This window comes from Mus musculus, chromosome 2, assembly GCF_000001635.26.
Source record: "Mus musculus strain C57BL/6J chromosome 2, GRCm38.p6 C57BL/6J".
NCBI classification, from domain to species: domain Eukaryota; kingdom Metazoa; phylum Chordata; class Mammalia; order Rodentia; family Muridae; genus Mus; species Mus musculus.
Genome location: NC_000068.7, coordinates 127,504,778 through 127,526,947, shown reverse-complemented (window position 1 = coordinate 127,526,947; position 22,170 = coordinate 127,504,778). Strand labels below are relative to the sequence as shown.

The 22,170-nt window shown below is 51.7% G+C and overlaps 1 protein-coding gene and 1 long non-coding RNA gene across 8 annotated transcripts in view; one reads left to right on the top strand and one right to left on the bottom strand.

The window, feature by feature from the left end:
• The window catches only part of Gm35478, a 29,517-nt gene that overhangs the window by 6,748 nt on the left and 599 nt on the right, over positions 1-22,170 (bottom strand). Inside the window, exons 1-3 of one of the 4 annotated variants that reach the window (XR_001783454.2) lie at positions 2,188-3,520; positions 1,751-1,905; positions 1,169-1,323 (exon numbers count right to left, since the gene is read on the bottom strand). This is a non-coding gene — a long non-coding RNA (predicted gene, 35478). Of the gene's footprint in view, positions 1-32; positions 339-1,168; positions 1,324-1,750; positions 3,521-15,546; positions 15,631-22,170 lie in introns of those variants that run through there. The other 3 variants (XR_001783453.2, XR_003953902.1, XR_001783452.2) reach the window with 3 other exon arrangements.
• Kcnip3 (Kv channel interacting protein 3, calsenilin) overlaps positions 4,854-22,170 on the top strand; it is a 65,597-nt gene continuing 48,280 nt past the window's right edge. For 2 of the 4 annotated variants that reach the window (NM_001291005.1, NM_019789.4), the window contains exons 1-2: positions 5,556-5,710; positions 15,954-16,119. In NM_001291005.1, coding sequence (NP_001277934.1) covers positions 5,608-5,710; positions 15,954-16,119 — 269 coding nt within the window. In that variant the 5' untranslated portion in view covers positions 5,556-5,607. Of the gene's footprint in view, positions 5,173-5,555; positions 5,711-15,953; positions 16,120-16,169; positions 22,106-22,170 lie in introns of those variants that run through there. The other 2 variants (NR_110989.1, XM_011239710.3) reach the window with 2 other exon arrangements.

Here is a 22,170-nt window from a genome sequence, read left to right as displayed (position 1 = left end):
CAGTTCTCTGTCAGAGCTGCTCATCTGATCTACTATACACCTGAGCACATTTAAGCAAAGCTGCCTTAAACTTGATTCTCTCTTGTAGATGAGAGTCCCTGGTGATCTGCTTCTAGTGGTGGTTGTATCCCTTGTTTTTCTTAGTTTCATCTTGCCTCTCCTATGTGGTAGGGCTGCTTGAATGTTGGAGCTCTTGTATCTGAAACTCTGTCAGAATTGTTGGAGGCCTTAGATGACAGTGTCTTCCCTGGGATGTTGTGTACATCCAGCAGTGGTGGAGGACGCAGCAAACAGGGTCACCTTAATCCTTTGGCAGAGACCAAATAACTCAAAGTTCCCTGGAAAGGAAGTCAATGCCAACATTTCACATTCCTAGGGTGAAGCCCACCCCAAAAGCATGGGTAAATTACACCTCTCTTCAGTGGGCTTGGCTTCGAACCAGGTGTCAATTAAAGTTCTGTTCAGCATCTTCTGGGATAAGAACTCAGCCACCATTCCCACAGTGCCTGGTTTTTTGTGGTGCTGGGATTCAAGTCTAGGACTTCATTCATATTAAACAAGCATTCTATCAAGTGAGTTACATCTTCCTTCCAGTTCTGTGTTTCTTTTCAGGCCTGTTTGCTCTCTGCAGCTTTTATATATGCACATACACACACACATACACATACACACACACACACACACACACACACACACACACACACACATACACACACACACACACATACACACACACATACATACACACACATACACATACTCATACACACACACACACACACACACACACACACACATACACATACTATTTCAAATGCTCAAAAGGCACATACATCACACATTCTTTTATAAGTGGTGTCTAACTGGGAATTATTCCTCCAGCTTAGCACCCAGAAACCTTGTCACAGCCGTGGAACACTAGTTTGGAGAAGGGGTTGTTCAGAGACACTCAGGAAAGAAGTAGTGTTAGCAGTTGACAAAGAGACAGATGTAGCTATAGAGGAAAACATGGCTACTTTCCTGGTTTAAAATGCTGAGTGGTACCTGGCTCCACCTGCTTCGTAGAAAGACTGAAACCCCTCACACTGGCTGTTATCTGCCACCACCACACTCTCCAAGGAGGTCAAGTTGTTATCTGGTTGAGCCTGATGAAGCTCTAGGAAGTTACCTGATTGCTTCAGCGTCATCTAAGTTAGTTTCAGGTCCCCTGGTCCTGACCCTGGACATGTTCTCCTGGATTCTCTGCAGGTCTCCATCTCCTGTGATCACATGGGAGGGAGCCCTGTCTTCAGGGAAGTTTGAGTCAGATGTCCTTTGATGTCTCTGTAACAGGAGGGATGGCAGATTGGGGGCCCTAGGAGTTCTGCCAGGTGCTCCACCTGGCTACTCAGTACAAGGCCCTGTGGCAGATTCTGCCAAAGTACCATGTGGGTTAGGGCATCTGAGGTTCTAGGTGAGCAGGTCTGGGCAGCTCAGGGTACAAAGCAAGGGCCACATGTCTAGGGGCCCAGCAAAGTGAGCAAACATTCATTCACTGAGCTAAGACTGTAAACCAGGAAGCGTGCTAGGTACTATGAATTAGCCAAGAAAGAGGCAACCATTTATCTCCTTGGTTTAGGAAGACACAGGGATTGGGTGTGAGCAAGATACAACCAGAGAAATTCCCTGGGTTCAACCTGAAGTCCCACTCAGGTTTGAAATGGACAGTGACCCTCCCCATATTGTCCAGGAGCCAAAACAGTTTCCTTACCTCTTCAGGACAAGTACTGAGCTAGGATGCTGGCAGTCAGCCCGATGGAACAAAGCTTTCTCTCCTTGCAACTTTTTCTTCCCTGAGTATCTCAGCTATGCCATGAGGAGTACTTCACACTCTTTAGTCTTATAGACAGTAAGAAAGTTGTAGACCTGGGTGAGGAGAGTTGGCATGATGGGAAGTGAGACCTATCCTGGCTGCTGCCCATAGGTGATGTGGGATTTAGGGATGATGCAGCCACACCCTCATCTGTATTGAGGGTACCAAGGAGCCAGGGCCTATGGAGACTTGAGGGAGGGAGGCTAGGCCTGAGGGTGAAGTGGGGGTGTCTTCCCTTTACTAAAGCCAGAAGCAAGAGGCATCAAAAAAGAGCAGGAGGGTCAGCAAGATGGCTCAGTGATCAAGATGGCTCAGTGATCAAGAAGGGAACTTACTGCCAAGCCTGAGCTTGAGCTCTCAGACCAAGTGGTTGGAGAATCAACTCCCACAAATTGTGCTTTGAGGCCCATGTCCACTTCCTTCCTCCTTTAATAAATAAATAAATAAATAAATAGCGAGTAAGTGGGGTTCATGGACTCCCTGCAGTTTGAGAAATACAGGAAGCAGCTGCTTCCTTCTCCCTCTTTAGGAGTCACTGTTAGCTGTATAAATGGCAGAGCTTGGGGGAGGGCTACTGGTTCAAATGAAGGCTCCTGTGAGAGTTGGGACAGGGCCACGTTGGCTGGCCTTGCTCCAGGCCTGGCGAAGGCACAGGCTTCAGGCAAGAGCAGGTGCATCTACCCCTGGGTGTTGGACGCTCCTTGATAGTCATGATCCCCCAACCACAAACCAGCCACCAACTGATAAAATGCCTCTGTCAGACTGGCCTGGAGGCACGTGTGTAGGGCATTGTATTGATTAATGGCTGATGTGAGAGGGCCCAGCACACAGAGGGTAACCCCTGGCCAGGTGGGTGTTGGCTGTATAAGGAAAGCAGGCTGAACAAGCCAGGAAGCAGTGTTCTTCCATGGTCTCTGCTTCAGTCCCTGCCCTGACTTCCCTCCATGCTACACTGTTTGCTGAAATAAACCCTTTCCACCCACAAGTTGCCTGTGGTTTACCGCAGCAACAGAAAACAAACTGGGACATTGGGCCCTGAGGACCCTTGGAGCTGCCCACGACAGAAAAGGGGGAGCCAGGAACTCCACCAAACCCAAGGAGAAGCTTAGCCAGTGCTGACCTAGGAGCAGGTCTCCTGCCCTCAGCAGCTCAGCCTGAGCCCAGTGGCCCCCACTTCAGGGCAGGTGTGCTGAATATGAGTGAGCCCAAAAGAGAGCCCTGACTGTGCTGGGTGGCCCGAAGTGACTAAGATCTCTTCTGTTCCCCTCCCAAGAAGGGTCCTTGCCTGTCAGGTTTCCATGTGGCTGGTGGCAGAAAAGATTTCAAGGGTCTGAGAAAGGCGGCAGAATCAACTCTGGGTATTTGCAGTTCCAGGCTGTGTCCACTTCTGAGATTTGCAGCTCCCAGAAGAAGGCTTTTTAGGGCAACAGACATTTTTGGAGCTCTTGCGAGATTAGACCTGACTGCACACAGCGGTGGCCCTCTCACAAGGAAGGGCTGTGAAGCACGAGCCCTGAGAGATGTCCCTACCTGCTCTCCAAGGCCCAGACACAGAAACGGCCTGAGGGAAAGACATGAAACTAGAGGCTTGTCAGAGCTAAGTCTGAGAGGCCAGAGGAGGAAATAATTGAGTCTGGTCGGGAGAGGTCTTGAGCAGGAACTGGGGAGGGTTCAGAGGACTCCAAGGTCTTTGGTTGTGTTTTTGTGAGTTTCTCTCTTGCATAGGAGGAAAGGGCTCCAGTCAGCTGTAGTGGCCCACAGCTGAGTCTTCGAGTGTTATAATACAAAGAAGAAAACAGCCTCCTGAAATATGGAATTATCCCTCCTTCTTCCTCATGCAATCTGTACCCCACCCCACCCCCGGCCCACCCGAGGAAGCCACAGCCAAGATCCATCACCCTAACAGTTTTCAAACCACACTGGACCTCCTTCAGCATCCTAAACCTTTTTGTGGGTCAGCAGGCCCCCAATCTTCTCAAATTCCAAGAGTTTAGGGGAAGTCAGCCTGTGCCCATGTGGCAAAGCAAGGCTGAGGTCCACTTGAGGAGATCTGCTTCAGCCCTTTTCGTTCCTCCATCTCCCAGAGACCCTGGAAGGACCCCAGCAATGCCCAGGCCCTGGGAAAGTCTGAGAGGACCCAAGGAAAGGGGGTCAGGTGACTTGAGGCTCCTGGCAGGGCACAGATGCCCATTCATACGTTTTATGAGGAGGGCCTGCTGGATAGGGCTGGGGAGGTTGCTGGCTCCCTGGTAGGCCCAGGACGGAAGGGTTCTGTTCTAGGCTGGCTCTGCCACAGCCTGTTACTCCCAAGGAGCTCCTATCAGAGGAGTGGAATCTCAGCAAGGGAGCCAAGCAGAGACTTGTGGCTCTCTAGAAAGAGGCACTGACTTGGAGTGGAGTGCTCAGACAACCCTGCCTCTCAAAAAATGCCACAAGTAAGGACAGGGCTTGATTCCTGAATCGTGGACATGTAACTGGTGGGTAGAGAGTTCCTCCAGAACTGGCTCTGAGTGAACACAGTCTGGATATACTGCTTTGTTGGATAGGTAAAGACTCAGCTTTCCTGAGTTTTGCCATCATTAACATAGACTGGGATAATGACCCTTTTCTTCTAAGCCCACTATGCCACTCCAAGGCCTTATGGGAATTTGCCTAATGCCAAGTCAGTTTGGAAGATTGGCACTGACCCCGGAGCCTCTGGGACCCTTGTCGTCCTCTTTCCCAGAGAGCCCTCTGTGGGAGAGTCTCTTGCCCGGAGTGAAGTCCTGCTGTGCAGATGGCAGAACTGTCCCCTCCCCTCTGGGGACAGCTTTCCTGCCTCGGGATCAACAGCCCCAGGGTTTTGCCCGGGGAGGGTCTAGCAGCTGCCGCTAATTGGCTGACTCAATAAAAAGGGGGTGGGACAGGGTAGGAAGGGCAAGCAAGTGCTCCTGGGCTTTCTGGGAAAGAGGGGATGGCTCAGGCTCTGTTTCCATGGGAACTACTGGCACTGGCAGGCTCCTCCGGGCGCCAAAAAGGGAAACTTGGCGCTGGTCTCCGTACCTGGCTCCTGGTGGATTCCCTTGGGCATTAGAAAATGCCCAAGAGCTTGTCTCCCACAGGGCAGGAAGGAGCCTTCCCGAGGACGGTCAGGACCCTCGATCCCTTCTCCATCCCCAGGTCCCACGCCAGGAGATCTAGGGGAGGTCCCGTGGTTGCTCTGAATGCCTGAATTTGGTCCCAACCTCAAGTCAAAGGACAGTGAAACTGGGAAAGTGTGAAGTGCTCGCTCCAGCTTGGAAGGTTTTCATACAGCAAGGCCTATGAGGGGTCGCACAGAGGTGACTAACAGATAGGGGAGAGCAACAAGAGGTGTTAGGACCCCAGGTGTTACCTTAGTGACGTAATCCCAAGGGCTCCTCTCTGTCCTGCGCAGGGACTGGTGGTGGAGTACCCTCCCTTCTATCCCTGTGACTGGGAAGGGTAGGAACAGACCCTGTACTAGAGGGAGATGAGAACCAGGGACAGACCCTGAGCCTAACTAAGCAAGGGGGGTTGGGGGCCAGATAGGCTGAGAGGCCAGGACTAGGAGCACAGGAAAAAGAGAAACTGGAGGTTGTCAGGATGGAGGCGAAGGAGGGGGGAGATAAGAGGGGGAGGGAAGAGGCAGAGGAAGAGAGGTGGAGCTAAGACTCGGAAGGAAGGGAGGGTGGAAGGAGTGGGCAGGGGGCGGGAGAGAAACCTCCAGTGACAATTGCGTCTGGGTCCAAGCAAACATGAGGCAGCTGCCAGCCGGACCAAGCAGTCTGGCTTGCTCGGGCTGCAAAGCGGGAAGATTAGTGACGGTCCCTTTCAGCAGCAGAGATGCAGAGGACCAAGGTAGGCGCTGAGGGGCTGAGGACTTGCCTGGACTTGGGGAAGGTGGGGCTCTGATGTTGGTCTTGACTAGAGAGTATTTTCACAGTGGTCCTTGGCCCCTACTCTCGCTAATCCATATAAGGGAAAGTAATTGTTCAGAGCATTCCTGCCTGGGAGGCTGGAATCCCGTGGCCTTTGGATGGAAGAGGCTCTGGGTGTCTGTGGACAGAAGAGAAGCTTGAAATTAGCTCCATGGCTGGTCCTGTTCAGTTAGGTCCTTGGGGCAGGGGCTGGGGTAGCTGACCCTGACCCTAGCCTCATAGATCTTAGTGAGACACAGGAGCATGGAAAAGGATGTCTTATGTGTGTGGGCAAGCCAACGGGCAAAGCTTTCAAGTAATCCATCAATGAATGAATGAAGACCCCCCCTTCTTCTTAAAGCACTATGAGACCCCTAATAAAATCACAAACATCTCTGCCTCTGTGGAGCTGTTGGGGGATGGAGAGAGAGGGGAGGCAAAGAGGCACCCGGTACAAAGTTCAAGAAATAGTAGCCAGGTGAGGGGAAGAAGAGAGACAAAAAAAAAATTAAAAAAAAAACAAAAGGTGTGCTCCAGCTTAGCACCGACCCTCAGAAAGTCTGACCTGGATGCCGCACACAAGTCCAGGGTAATCTTGCTTAGGGGGAGAAAGGATCAGATCCAGGTCCGGTTGAATGCCCCAAATAAGGAAATCAAGGTCTTATTTAAAAAAAAAAATAGATATTGGGCTGGCATCTTACAGTCTTTCTTCCCAAAAGATGTCTTCCTGCCCCACTCCCAATGAGGGCAAGCAGCCCAGAGAGGGCTGGAGACTGATTTCAGGCCATTCTGCCCCAGAGTCCAGGTTACTATCCCTGTCCTCTGGTCCAGTTCCCAGAATACCATGAAGGATCTGCAGATGGAACAAAGCCCTTTGAGCACAAGGGCAGGGTACCTTGAAAGGTACTTTCTCTCTTGTCACACCTGTCTCTAGAAAGCTCTGGACTGGCACAGCAGAAGCATAAACAGCTCTCTGTCCCAGACTCACATCCACACTCAGATGATAGGTGAAGCTGTGTGCATCTACAGACATTGGACACACAGATACCCTATGACTGTACCCCTCCCTCACAGAGCCCAGCAACGTGACTCTGTGTGTCCACAGATACAGGGAGTTCTACAGCCATGTGTGCATAGACCTGCACACAGCTGGCACTGTCCATCAGCAGGGGATAGCATAGCCCCCTTCCCTTTACCCATCTCTGGTGGCTCTAATTCCCAGAATTCTTCCTGGGTCCTTAACCACTACTCCCCTACCAGATGAGCAGAGTGTGAGGTCAGAGTCCCATAGTCCACTTGGCTGTTCTATTGGCCATTGTGGCCTCCACTGTGCCCACCATTGGCTCCTGGGCACTCATGGAACTCATTAGGCTTATGGCTGCCCCCTGGATTTCCATGTGTAGCTTGGCCCAAGATGGAAGCCAGCACCACAGTGACAGTGGAGCTGGATAAAGTCCCTACTGTCCCCTACCAGTAGGAGATTATGGAGGTAGCAGGACGGACAGCAACTAACATAGGCTGGGAGATGGCCACACTTGTCACAGTCACTAGCTGACCCAGTTCTGTCCCTGCCTTCTCACCATACCCTAGCCGTCCCTTTAGTAGCTTTCATTTGGCCCTGCAGAGTGGGCACTGACCACAATGCCAGGCCTCCTGGCCAAACCCTGTGTTGGGAGGAGAGAGCCAGCAGCATCCAGATTCAGAGGTGGTAAAGTGGACACTGGGTCAGTTTGGCTCTGGGAGCCTCCCCAGCTTCTTGCAAGTCTGACCTTAATTTGCCCTGTTTGCAGAAGCGGTAACTGAGCACAGACAGGACCTCCCCTCCTAAACCGTTATCCTCATGCAGCGCACCCAGGACTTGGTGTTGTTCTTACTCTATAGGTGAGGAACAGAGGTGGGTCCTGAACTGCATGCAGTGTTGAGACTGGATCTGAGCGGTCTTGCCTTCTGCAGCACAGACACCAAGCTCTAGGTGAGGGTGTCCGGTGGAGAGTGATAGGCGCAGACTCCAGGGGACAGAGGTGTGCCTTTAACCAGGCAGCCAAGGAGGTTTGACTGGAGACTATTTGTGCCTTCTTAGCCTGTCACTCAATGGCACTAGGGACTCTGCCCCAGTCATGACCCTGACTGCATTAGCCCCTACTTCCCCTTGCTTGGCTGTGGATCCAGACATGAAAAGGAAAGAACCTGAAGTCGTCCCCCCCTCCCCCCATTCTCTTCCTTTTCTGTTTCTCATAGCCCAAGCAGGCTTTGCTAGGGACCATAGGATGACCTTGAACTTCTGATCCCCTGCCTCTGCCTCCTGAGGGGAGGGATTACAGGTGTCTGCCACCATACCCACTTCATGCTGGGGCTTAATCCCTGGGCTTCACACACACCAGACAAGCATTCTACCAACTCAGCTCAACTCAGTCCAGTCCCTTTCTCTTAGTCACATCTTCCCCCAAAGTGGAAGCTGTTTGGATAAACCAGGCTGGCGTGAGGGGCACCCTCTGCTCCCTCAGCGCCCTGGTCCTCACTGGGATTCTCAGGGGATGTTGCAAGCTCCCTGATATGGCTTCTGTGAGGGCTTTCATAGGGAAAGCAAAGGAGGGAAAAGGGGAAAGCATCAGCCTTGACCAGCCCTGCCCCAGGCAGGATGTGTGCACAGCGTGGGTGACTCACGACTCCCCCCAGCTCCCAGCTGACTGATGTTCTCCCCCTCCCTTGAACAGGTGCATCTGTCAGCTGTGATCAGCCCACATCCTAGAACGCCACAGAGCAGCCATGTGACAGTGCCAGAGTCAGAGCAGGGAGAGCTAACAGGCAGGAGGACAGCCAAGAGGGGCCTGTCCCTGGCCTCTCCCACTCTGGGCTATCTCAGCACTCTATCCTTTGGTCAGGCTTGTGCTCCACTCACACTCAGAGAGGCTGAGCAGAGAGGCTAGGCTGAGGGCATCACCCCTGCCTTCCCATGCTTCCAGACTATGGGTGACTTCTGGGACAAAGATGAAATCCTTTTCCCTGGTGACATGTCTTCTCCTGATCTTGTGGAAAAGGCCTCTTTCCAGACAGGCACTCAGGGCAGTGGTCTCAGGAAACTCAGTTCTAGCTAGGGCTCTGTCCCCATGCCTCTGAGGCAAACTTGTCCCTCTCTGGGCCTCCTCCACCTTCCCACTGGGGTCTAGGATATGACCATAACCCCTTCCTCGCCCCAGATGGGCTCAGCCCCCTATGCTGTTCTGTTGGAAGCTGGAAATACCACACTGCAGCTATCCCCAGTGCCCCATAAATATATAGAACAGCCCACTAGCCCATCAGCACCTACCCTTGTGATGTGCTACTGGAGAGCCCTGGCCACAGAGGCTTGGTGAGGGCTTGGGGCTGGCCCTGTTGTCTGAGAGCCCTGGTTCTGTATCGATGGGTCTGGGCTCAGCTTTAGCCCCTTCATATATCAGCTGTGTGTCCACAGACAGGTCCCTTCGCTCCTCTGTGCCACGGTCTCAGATCACTAACCTTCTAGAAGGATAAAATCCTTTACCAACACATTTAGCCTGGACTTTATCTACCTGATTGCTGAGAATAACTGAAGAAGGCATTCTGAAGAGCAGTTTAAGTTAATTCTTCAGTTAATGGGGGTGTCCTCACTGCCAGGGGGAGCAAAGCTCATGTTCTGGCAGGTTGGCAGGTGCTAGACGCCAGACTAGGACAGCACAGTTCTCTCCTCTGCTGCTGCAGTGCCCTGAATGTAAGGACCAGGGAAGTGTGCATACACACATGTGCACATGTGAGGGTATGTGCATCCCTCTGTGTATGTGCGTGCTCCCGCCTACAGGAACATGTGACTGTCTCAGCCTCTCCTGCCAGGATGAACTACCTAGCTCACATCTGTCTGTGCCTGGGGGGTGGGGGAGAACTCCGCTCTCAAAGCTCTCCAGTCCCTGGGGGCCCTGCACGACACAACACCCACCATTGCTTTCTGCCATCTGTCCCATTCGATGGAAATAGAGCAAACAACTCGTGGGTGCTGGGCAAGCCAGGATGCATCTAGGCAGTCCCTACAGAGGAGGGGTGCAGGTTAACCCCGCATCTGTCTCAGAGACGGGCCTCTGAGAGCCTTGAGTACCCTTCCCCTATCAAGGCCCAGAATCGCCTATTTGGTGGGACAAGTACTCTAACCCCTAGCTGCACTTCTGACTCTACAAAGTAGAGGTTTTGGAGTTTTGTTTGTTTTGTTGCTGGTTTGTTTTTTGTTTGCTTGCTTTTTAATAAAAATGAGCAAGCAGGTGATACGGTCTCGAGGCAGCAGACCCCTCCTGTTCAGGTGGACTCGGCTATTTAAATCTACAGACACAGTGTTCCTGAGTTAGGGGTTTGAGGATTCCTCTTGCTGCCTTGCACAAGCAGTAAGACCCCTAACTCAGGGCCAGAAAGACAGCAATGGTGGGAGGACGCTTATCTTTGTATTTATAACTTCACTTATATTTCCTGTAACTCTGGAAGGGCATGCTATGAACCCTATCTACAGATGAAGAAGCCAAGGTTTGGAGTAGTCAAGGACTCTGTCCAGGATTTCCCACTGAGGACATAAGGGTCCAGCATTCCAGTCTCTGCCTGGCTGGCCAGGGCCAGGCCTCTGCACTCTACCTGAAATAACACCAGCCTGTCTTGGATTCCCCCAACTTCCCAAAGCAACGTGTGGCCCCTGCACCAGCATCCAGTGTGTCCTGGCTGCTTTTAGAAAACTTTTCACTGTTGTTTCCACTCATAAGGCAGTGTACGTGTTTTCTTTTGTGGTGTGTGTGTGTGTGTGTGTGTGTGTACACGTGCGTGTGCATGCATGTGTGCATGTGTATCTATGCACTATGCATACACATTTATGCCTAAGATATACCTCTGGTGAACTGCTGGGTATTTTAATAGAAACTTGTCAAAACTGTTTACAGCCTTCAGCTATCATATGCCTTCGGCTAGCATATGCCTACTGGATATCTCTACTTATCTCCCCCTAGGCTGATATTTGAGGTTCTCTCAGTCTATGGACTATAATAGATACCAAGAGTCTCACCTTTGGGCTCCTCAGTAATCTAACTCCATCATTTTCCCAGACAGGCCCTCAGAGGAGAAGGTATTCCCTGCAGGTCATGAGCAGTGTGCCAGGCAACTGCCACACAGGCATCATGGCTTTCAGGGAGCCTGTGTTGGGTGAGGAACTGTACAGTAGGATGTTGGAGGTCAGGGGGCTAATGTGGTGAAAACTCGGGACAACAGTGTCTGGTGCTGAGCTGGACCACCATCAGGGGAGATAGAGGCACGAGGAGCATGCTGCCCCTCTGTCTCCATGAGGACAGCTTTCTGACCCTGAGACCTGCATCACTGTCCTCATCTCAGCATCTGACATTAGCCTTTCTGCTCCATCCCCCATGCACAGGTACACAGTCAGAAGATCAGAGGACAATCTGCAAAATTCAGTTCTTCTACCATGTGGGTCCTGGGGTTGAACTCAGGTCCCCAGGGGTGACCCCCAAGTGCTTTCACACACTAAGCCCAAAGGAAACTTTTACTGAGCTAAGTATGGTTATAAAAAAGGAACACACACCCCACACCTACTTTGCCCAAATTTCCTAGGGAACACTCATCAAGGTCACACCAGTGAGACCAGTGGTCTCGGTGTCTGGGAGGTAGGAGCAGAAGCACCAGGAGTTCAAGGCCGTTCTTAGAAAACTGAGTTTGATGCCCACCCTGGAATATAGAAGACCCTGACAGACATAGAGACAAACAGACAGACAGACAAAAATCAACAAACAAACAAACAAACAAAACCCCAATACCCTAGTACAAACTGAGTTTACAGCACAGGCCTTTAACTCTTGAACTCAAGAAGGAAAGGCAGCACTCAAGAGGTGGAGGCAGGTGGATCGCTGTGACTTTCAGGCTAACCAGCTCTAAATAATTAGACCCTGTCTAAAAACAAAACCCAACCAGTACAATCTCACACCTGTGACACTGACACTGATGTGACGTGTGTGTGTGTGTGTGTGTGTGTGTGTGTGTGTGTGTGTGTGTGTGTGTGTGTCTGTGTGTGTTGGCCATTAGAACGTTGACACCTGTAATTCGTGTATCCACACTACCATCAAGATACACAACAGCTCTGTCCCCAAAAGGTCCTTCTGTCCACCTTTCATAACCTCACCCTTCTCATTCCTCTGCCCTTCCCCCACCCAATTCTTGGCCTTTTAATCTGTTCTCCATTGCTAATATGCTGTCATTTCAAACTGCTATGTAAATAGACTCACGTGGCATGTGACCTTTCGGGACTGGCTTTTTCATTCTGCTTAATTCTGGCTCTTCAAGTTGTGATGAGTGTCCGGGTCCTCTCTTCTTATGGGTGGGAATTTCTGGGACACCCTTCTCTACCACCCTCAGGTTCATCATTCCTGCACTGAGGGACATCTGGCTGTTTCCAGTTTGGGGCTCTAACAAATAAAACTACCATGAATATTCAGTAGTAAGTTTTTGTTTGAACATACATTTTCAACCACCTGGGACAAACACCAGAGGCTGATATTGCCAGGCTACGTGTTACCTGTGTGTTCTGTTTGCTAAGAACCTGCCACGCTGTTCTCCTGAGTGGCTAAAGAACTCTGTGTTCCCAGTGACCAAGTAGAAGTGGCCCAGGGTCCCCGTCTGCACAGCATTAGTTTTAGTTTTTATTTCAGGTACAAAGTGTTTCTCATGGTGGCTTGCTTTCTTCCTATTTTCTCTCTTTCTTTTAAATTATTTATTTTCATTTTATGCACACTGGTGTTTTGACTACGTATTTCTGTATGAGGGCTTCAGATCACCTGGAACATGGGTTACAGTCAACTGTGAGCTGTCATACAGGTGCTAGGAATTGAACCCAGGTCCTCTGGAAGAGCAGCCACTGCTCTTAACTACTGAGCCATCTCTCCAGCCCTCTCATGGTGGTTTTCTTTAAAAATGCATTTGTGTGTGTGTGTGTGTGTGTGTGTGTGTGTGTGTGTGTGTGTATGTGTGTGTGTGTCTGTGTGTGTGTGTCTGTGTCTTTGTGTGTGTGTGTGTCTGTCTGTGTCTGTGTGTGTGTCTGTGTGTGTGTCTTTGTGTGTGTGTCTGTGTGTGTGTCTGTGTGTGTGTGTCTGTGTCTTTGTGTATGTCTGTGTCTTTGTGTGTCTGTGTGTCTGTCTGTGTCTGTGTGTGTCTGTGTGTCTGTGTGTGTGTCTGTGTGTGTGTGTCTGTGTCTTTGTGTGTGTCTGTGTCTGTGTGTGTCTGTGTCTGTGTGTGTCTGTGTGTCTGTCTGTGTCTGTGGGAGGGTGGGTACTGAGACCAATTTTTTGAGCCCACTCTCACCACCTTTGTGAAACCCACCTTTGTGTAGGTTCGAGAAATCAAACTCAGGTCCTTAAGCTTATAGGCGCTTTAGCCACTGAACCATTTTGCTGGCTTTCATGGTGGTTTTCAATGGCATTTCTGTGGTGGTAGAAGATGGCATTTTCCCAGGTGTTTATGTGCCATCTCTGTTCCCTTTGGTGACATGTCTGTGCATCTTTCTTCTGGATGGATTATCCTTTTACTGTAGGGTTTGGAAAATTAAGGGCTCATAGGCCAGGCTTTATGGTAGAATGAGCAATACACACACACACACACACACACACACACACACACACACACACACACACACGTAGTGTCAGAGCTGACATTCTGCTGAAAGCAGAATAACAAGCTACTCAATGCTGCCCGGAAGCTGCCGCCACAGAGGCTGAGGTGGAGGCACAAGGGAGTGACCTAGTTAGAGAATGCTTCAGGGGTCTGACACCTGAGTGTGGCCTTGAGCATCCAGGGGACAAGCTTCCAGTGCAGGGATCAGCAGATACCAGATACTCAGGCAGTGCTGTGGAGAGAGGCAGCCTGTGAGGAGCACAGTGAGCTGGGGGCAAGCATGGGACATGGTTTGATTTGCAAAGTGACAGGAAGCCATCAACTCCGAGCAGGGGCAAACGGATGTTTAATGCCTGTTCCACTGTCCTCAGTGACCCAGCAGCCCTCATTCTGTCACCTACTCTCACAGAGCCCGTAAGAGTGAAGGGGCTGTGGGGTCACCTACCTCCCCTCAATGCCTTTGAGCCTGGGAGGCAAGAAGAGGGTGTCAGGAGAGCGATTTAACATTCCTTGGCAGCTCAATCAGACCCTCTCCCAGACAGACAAGTGTCAAATATTCATGAAGATGACCTGCGCTCACCCATCTCTGCTCCTGCCTCCCTCACAATGGGATGGGCCCAGGCCACAGGCTTGACTCTTCTGAGGGACTATGGGCAGGATCCCTTTTCTCTGCTCTTCTTTCTCTTCAGAGATCTCTGCTACCTCAGGAAGGGAAAATGTCACAACCCTTGCCTCGAGGGGCTCAAACTGAGAGTTCTGGCCATTCTGCCAGGTAGAGGAAGCCAGTGCAGGTATCTAGATATCACCCTGACTCTCTACCAGGGAGAAAAATGGCACTAGGCCCCCTTAGCCCAGGGCGTTCATAAACAATTACTTCGGGAGATTGTAGATCTGGTTAATGGACTCCAACACCCACCTTCTGAAATCTCTCCAGGGACCAGGATCCATAAACAGCCAGTTTGGAAGCCTGTGATTAAGATTATCTGGTTTGGAGTCAGAATGCCACACCACTGTGTATCGTGTCCCCACACTCTTCGGGGACTTAGTTTCCTTACCTGTAAAAAAGATGGTGTGACCCACCTCACAGGAGTGTGTCAAGACAGTGTGTAACACGCACTTCTGGGTCTCAGTCTACCCTGGGGGATTACAGGGTCTGTCACACCTGCCTAGGGTTTGAGACAAAATCTACTGGTGTCAGCACTGTGAGTGGGAGTAGGGTGAAGGTGGGCTTCTAATGAAGCGCCCCTGCTAATGGCATTGAAGCTCTGAGGTCCATCTCAGCTTCTGCTCCCACCTTTCCCCACCCCAACATTCAGAGTCTTCAGCAATGAATTCATGAGATAACGAAGGACCAGCTGCCCGACCCACCCTACCCCTACCCCTTGACCAATATACAGATTTTATCCATCAAAGCCATTCCTTTCCTGAATGAGATGCTTAAAAATGTAGAAGGTGCCTCTGACTCAGCCAGGGCAGGGTGTGTGGGAGCATGTGCCTGTGTGTATGTATGCATGTGTACACACAGGTGTGTTCAAGTATGCAAGTGTGTATGCACAATACGTGTAGGGAGATGCCTCCTTCCCCATCCCTGGCATCCCTTCCCTCCACACCAATGTTCCTCACTACCAAGTGAACCCTGGAGAAGGGAAAGGCAGGGGTTGTTACTGGAGCATATGAGGTGACAACTGAGAGCCAGACATGCCTGTTCCATTGATGTGCTGGTGGACACAGGACACAGATGAAGCAAACCAGATGCCTAGAGGGCTGTCATGGCTGACTGCAGCCTGCCCAGCCAGGAGCTACCCTGCCACCACTAGGGACTAATGATGGCAGACAGTTTGATTGACAGGACTGAAGCCAGCATTGCCATAGGCAAACAAACCTCTCTGCTCTGATTGTTCCACAGTGGCTCCAGGCTGACCTTTTCCGATTCACACCTACTCAAATTTAGGCCCCACTGTCTCTCAACACCCCCCACCCCACTCCGTTCCCCTAATTAGCTGGCCAGATGGCCACGGGGCAGGCTGCTTTAGGTGGTCACAGAGATTTGCATTCACTGTCAGGCTCGCTTCCAGTCAAGGCCATGCAAGGCCCTTACTGGGAGAAAGGAAGCGCACTTACCTCAAGATATCACCTCTCTCTTCTCTAGGCTTCAGTGAGTTCTCTCAGGAGCTATTCAGCTGTGTCAGCCAGGCTGGTGGGGGGCTGTGGGGGAGAGAAAGAGCTTAAGACGAACAAGTCTGGGCTCACTTATGGCCTTGCTTTCCTAGGACGCTTCTTCTGGGGCCCCGCCCTATGCCAGAGCCTGAGTGCAGGACAGAAAGAAACCATGAGGGATGGGGGGGACCTCAAGGCTCAAGGGGTGGGGCTGAAGGGGGTCTTCCAGCCAGCACTGCTGCAGCTCGCAGAGCAGGTTCCTGGGAGGGTTAGGACTGGCCTCACCCAGGATATCAGAGTGGCCGATAGGACCTTCTGGAGGTCCCTCCCGTGAGCCTGAGCTTATGAATCCTCCCTCCATTCCTCTGCAGGAAGCCGTGAAGGCATCAGATGGCAACCTCCTGGGAGATCCTGGGCGCATACCACTGAGCAAGAGGGAAAGCATCAAGTGGCAAAGGCCACGGTTCACCCGCCAGGCCCTGATGCGTTGCTGCTTAATCAAGTGGATCCTGTCCAGTGCTGCCCCACAAGGCTCAGGTAGGACAAGAGTGACCGGGGGCAGAGAGATCACGCTGAGCTCTGTCTTCTCTGAGGCCACCTTGGGCCATACTGCCTCCACCTCTGTTGGGAAACATGTCTTCATTCATTCACATTCTCCCTTCGCTAATACCAGAGCTCTAGTACAGGACATGGGGACAGCAGACCAGAACCGTACACAGGTTTTCCAGAGAGAGCCTGGGAGAGAGAGGCAGGCTGGAGGTTGAGGAGGCAGGCTGTACCTCACCCAGCACTCACTGGCAGAGCTATCTTGAACATCTATGAATCCTTTCTAAGTCCTCCATAGAAAAGGGCCCTGGACCTACCCACAGGGCAGATCTAGTACCTCCGGGTTCTTGCCCCATGTACCCAGAGACTGAGGCTGGCATTCTGGGGTGTTCATGGCATGGGAGTGAGGCTAGCACCAATAACTGTGCTGTGCTTCTTCACAGCTATCTGGGGTGTTTACGAGGAATGGTAGCACAGAAAATGCAGAGATAACCTCACAGAGCCCCTGCAGTCTCTCTCTCTCTCTCTCATGCACATACTCACACCTTTGCACATGAGTGTGCATACACACACATGTACATATGCCATGCATGTGGAAGTGCAATCCCATGCCAGCATCCCAGGATCAGTTGCAAGATCTCTGCCTATATCACATATGTTTTTTGATGGCATAGAGGCTTGTATGAGAATCCATCACCAGGAAGAGGTACACGCTTAGCCGGAAGAGATGCTTTGTGTGTTTTCGTAAGCCACACAGTCTTGCTGTGTGATCTCCAGGGAGCCTTAGTCTCCTTGACAGACAATGGGTACAGTCAGTGTTCCTAGACTCCTGGGTTAGCCAGTATTCCTGAATGGAGGAGAGAGAGCAAGCACAGGGGCCTGAGCATGTGTGTACATGAAGGGACAAGGTTGCTGCATCCTAAGACCTCATCTTTATTGGCAAAGCCTATTCTGACTTGCTCTTAGCTGGATTCCATTCCACCAACGGAACTGACCCACCCCTGACTTTTGTCTCTGAACCTTTCCCGTGGAAGCACTAACACATGTGGGGCACCTTCCTGGGCCCCCGCTGTTCTAATGTCTTGCAGGTGGCAGAACATGTGTGGTTTGCACTCACGTGAAAATGTTTCCCATTGTCCACCAGAGTGGGCTCCAAGAGCTGTAGCACTCTGGTGTGGCCTCTAAGTGTGTCCACAGGACTCAGCTCCAACCAAGGTGGCTCAACTTTCTGTCCCCTTCCAACTCAGAGTCCCACCTCCCCCATATCTGTCATCTTGAGTTTCCCTGAACAGATAGAATATGGCAGCTATAGTCCAGGCCTCTGTTCTCCTCTATAATTGCCACTCTGACCCACAAGGCACTGGGCAATGGTGGCTCTGGCTGGGACTATACACCTCTGATGGCAATGTCATGGTGCACTGGGTGCACTGAGTCCAAGAGAAAGCAGGGTGTGTTCACATCCCATTCAGGGTGGCTTCTTAGAAGCCAGAGCCCTTTCCTAGTCACTCCCTTCAGAAGTACACAGTACAGGGTAAGGCCAGGAGAGTACCCAGCAGCCCAGCCCAGCCTGTATTTGCATGGATGGACATGTTTATCAAAAGTTACCAAACACTGAGAGGAGGTATGGCTGATGGGAAGCAAGCCACTTTAAGCTGTGTGAATCAGAAGCTGCAGCCCACCTCCAGGGACTCCAGAGAATCAGGAGTGAAGATCCCATATTCCCTGATTCCCTGGGGTGAGCTCCTGAGCTTCAGCAACTCAGTCGGAACACGTCCATCTATGTCCCCCAAGGAGGACTCCGTTGGTGTGGCCACACTGGCAATTTTGTGTGCATGTGAAATGCCACACTGTGGTTGATGCGTCTGCTTCTCAGGCTCTGGGTGCACAGAACAATAAGCGCCATTCAGGGGATCTCCATCACATGTCCCGAGAGGCCTGCCACGGTATCCTGAGCACTGGGTGCCTGTTCAGTCCAGCAGCCCAGACACTGCCCTTGTTGGGGTTTTTCCATTCAGCCCCAGAATCAGAAAAACAGGTATCTGGGATTGCTGAAAGTATAGGTCAAGGCCCAGCATGGCGTCCCCAAGACTTGAGTGAGTCGGGATCTCAACACAGAATGGGCAAGACTCAGGGACCTCAAGGTGGGGTTGCAAGAACTGGTCCAGCTGTGGCTGTGCCCTGGGAGGTAGCAGGGGGCCAGTAGCAGGGTCTTTAAGATGCACAGGTCCGGATGGTGGGGGCAAGGCAGGCAGCTTGACTCCCCACCCAGAAACAGCCATTCTCAGCCCAGGACCCTAGGAACATCTCAGTGTGCCAGAGCTGTGACTCTGGCCTTCTCTGTGGGTGGCCCTTCCTGGCAGAGTGCCTTCTGAAGGAGGCGTGGTTTCAGCTGAAGCCACCGACTGGACAGACTTGCTTCTCAAGTCTGCCTCTCCTGGAAGTCAGAGAGATTTGGGTTTCTTTAATTATCTAAGTTAGAATAAAATCCTTCCAAAATGGCTTGGGGTCCTGAGTTAAGCAAAAAACTGAGACCCTGGGTGTGGGGAAAGTCACAGAAACTCTAGAGGAACAGGGAACCACAGTGTGACAAAGCCTACATCCCAGCTGTCACACTACGCAGCTTCTGAGTCACACAACCCCACCATTCATGGAACCAAGGCTGTGCTCCCCGCCCTCCGGAAGTGTGGACTCACAGGTTCATCAGCCATTCAAGTCACAGGCTCAGTTCAGATTCAAGAAAGGACTTATGGACTCCCTGAACCTCAGGCTGCAGCGTGGAGTGGCCATCTTTAATCCAATCCAAAGAGTTCTCAACAGTGCAAACCAAACCTTCACTCTTTAGAGGTCTACACTGTCTGTGGTCTTGCCTAGGAAGCGACCGTAATCCCCATTGAGGAGTGTTATTAGGAGCCCCAGAGACACCACTGAGCTGAAACACTGTCCTTGCCACTCTGTAAGCTACCCCCAGGACCAGTCTATGACCTACCTGGCTCTTATCAGCTGGCCCTTTCTAATTGATAAGAGCAGCCCAAAGGGGCCAGGTGACCATCTTAGGCTTTAGGGCAATAGCCCCTTGGACGTCTCCCCTTGGAGCTTCTACCTCTAGAGTCTCAATTCTCTCAAATGGAGACAAGAAAAGCACTGAGTAGGTAGAGTGCTTGAAGGACCACCTGCTGGATTCATCTGACCCCTGGGTCACCTTCTGAACAGAGAGGTAGATCGTGTTAGTACTGTGACCTGTGTATGGTCGTGACTGAATCCATCTTATAGCTGCTTCCAACCTTTCCCTGTCTTTAGTAGGCATCTCTACTGTCCCAGTGGTGCCAGGAGTTGGGAGAGGGGGAAAAAACAGGATGTGGAACAAGCTCTTTGATTAATGACAGTGACGAATGTGACCTCTGAGTGTGGTATGCAGAGCAACGGGAGTGCTGGAGGGTCTGAAACCAGGGGCTCATCAAGAGTGGCCCTTGTCTGCCATTGAAGGCTACAGCTGAGCTTGTCTGCCACCTGCTGGCTAACTGTGCACATGACAACATGCGGTCAGGGTAGCCAAGAAGGGGAGGCGCCTGAATGCTGAGTAACAATGTAAGTCAAATAGGATAAATGGTACTTTGTTTATGGGCAGGTGCTGCCATGGCTAGGAAGAGAGGCCACCTGGCTGCTGGGCTGTCAGGCACCTGCCCAGCCCTGGCACCCTCTCAAAAGCCATTAGAAAGGATGCATGCCCCAGTAGGTCCTTCTCCGACTATGTCCCCTTCCACCTCCCTGACACCTGACCCCATGGTTAACCATAGTCCATGATCAATGGGAAAGGTTTCCTCCGGCCACCGCTCCTCCCGGGCAGCGTAAGAAGCACCCGTAGAGAACATTCTCCTCTCCGTGCCACAAGGATGGGGAAGATGTCCCTTCCCACCGCCCTTGCCACACGGCTTGGTGTCACCTTTCCTGCCACCCTGTCAGTCACATGTGATTTCCCTCAGACAGAAATTCAGTGTGGTCGAAAGGGAGGCAGAAGCATCAAGGGCTGAGCTGCCTGCCTACCTGTCCACCCCACACCCTGGCTTAGGTCTCACCCACATCAGCACACCTGATGATAGAGACACACACACAACCCTCTAGGCCTGAGGCCAGCAATAGATTCCCAGTTCCTGGGGAGGGGTAGCTCAGGGCCCACAGCTACCCAGCACCTACAGACTTCAATCTATCTCCACAAATAGCTCAGTAGCCTGCAACTAGCTGTGTGCAGAGGGAAAGAGACTATTGCCAAAAAAGCATGTTTTCTGGAAACTCTTGTCGGGACCTGCATGGACCCAGAAGGTGTCACAACTTGCCTTAGACACATTTGCTACGGTTGCTGCAAACACTGGGTTAATAGACACAAGGCCTGAGCTGCCTGCTGGCCCTGCTGCACAGCCTTTGTGTGTGCTCAGTAAATAGCTCAGAGCAGCAGACGTGGCCAGGTACACAGCAAGTGTCACCAAATCCTGCAGTTTCTTCACCTGGCAGAGTGTGCAACCCACACGAGTTCACTTCTGCTTTAGAGGAGGCGGTTTGACTTGCCTACCTCTGTATGGAACAGAAGCCCTGAGCAACAGTGGCTGCATTTGAGTTAGGAAGTGATTGCAAAATATCTCAAACTCTGCTCTTTGGCCTGTTCCTTCTCAGTTGCAAAGTGGTTACTTCCGCTCTAGCCGTTCTGGGATCGTCCTAGGCAAAAGAAAGGGAAAGACACCTGGGAGGAGAAAGTTCGGCCAATGGTGTCAGTAGAGCAAGGTGAGCACAGAAAGTTCTAGAAGGCTGTTTACATTTCACTAGCCAGAACTAAGCCAAGTTGACTGCAAGGAACACGGGAGAATGGCACTGTTTTTCTGTTTTGCTTCGTATGTTCCAGGTTGGCCTCAAACTTGCAATGCCGCTGGGGCTGACCTTGAACTTCTGATCCTTTTGTCTCCAATCCCTGCATAGCGGGATTAAGGTGTTGGCCACAAGTTTTTGCTGAGGGTTGAACCAAGGGCTTCTTGCATGTCAGGTGAGCATTCTACTAAGTCAGCTGCACCCCTAGCCCTAGAATAGCGGCTTCTTACTGAACATATCCCTCCCTCTGACAAACCCTGATGTCTACAAGTAAACGCAGAGAGGGGACTGGGTGCCTCGTTGGTGACCAGAGGACCTCAGCAAGCTGTCTGGCATTTACCAAGTGTGCAGTAAAGGGAGTGGGGAGTCTGGTTCCTGCTCCAGCATGCTCTTGGCTGTTCCCTCTCCTCATGAGAGAGACCACTTCCTCTCTCTGTTTGCTACTTCTCAGACACGCAGGGAGGATGGGGCTCTAGGTAATAAGTAGAAGCCAGGAGTCAAGAGGAGGCCAAAGGCTGGGGCAGGGTGGGAACAGGCTGTGGAAAGTCCCTGGGCCTGTGAGGTTCACACCCTGAGCGGCAAGTCGCACTGGGTGCCACCTCCTCCCGAGGTGCCAGAGCAATGCTCACCCCCATCTGGGCTTTTTACAGCTGCTGACACTTATTTGGGGGAACAGTGAGCTCCTGGGTCCTGGAGGTTGAGGAGATAAATGCAGGTACCAGGCAGGCTCAGGGAGACAAAGCAGATCCTGGACTGAGGGGCTGTTCAGTCTCTGGCACTTTCCTAAGAGCAGGAGAGAGTGAAACAGGCCAAGAGATAGACTAAGAGAGACACCGAGAGAGAGAGAGAGAGAGAGAGAGAGAGAGAGAGAGAGAGAGAGAGAGAGAGATTTGAAAGAGAAACAAGCTAGAAGCAGGTGTGGAGAGGGCAAGCCCTCCCTGAAGAAGGGTGCTGAGCCTAGGTTTGGAAAGGCCACCAGAGAACCAGGACCCGGGCAGCACCATGTCTGAGTGTGGCAAGGGCTGCTACCCAAGACTGCAGGAGTGTCAGCATGGCTGTAAGAAGCACCTGGGAGACATCATCAGCTTCTTCTTCCGCTTCATCTCAGGGAACCTGGCTCGAGGTGAGGGCTGCCTGGCTGGGACAGGGATACCAGGTGCCGGAAGATGTCATTTGGGGATGGGGACT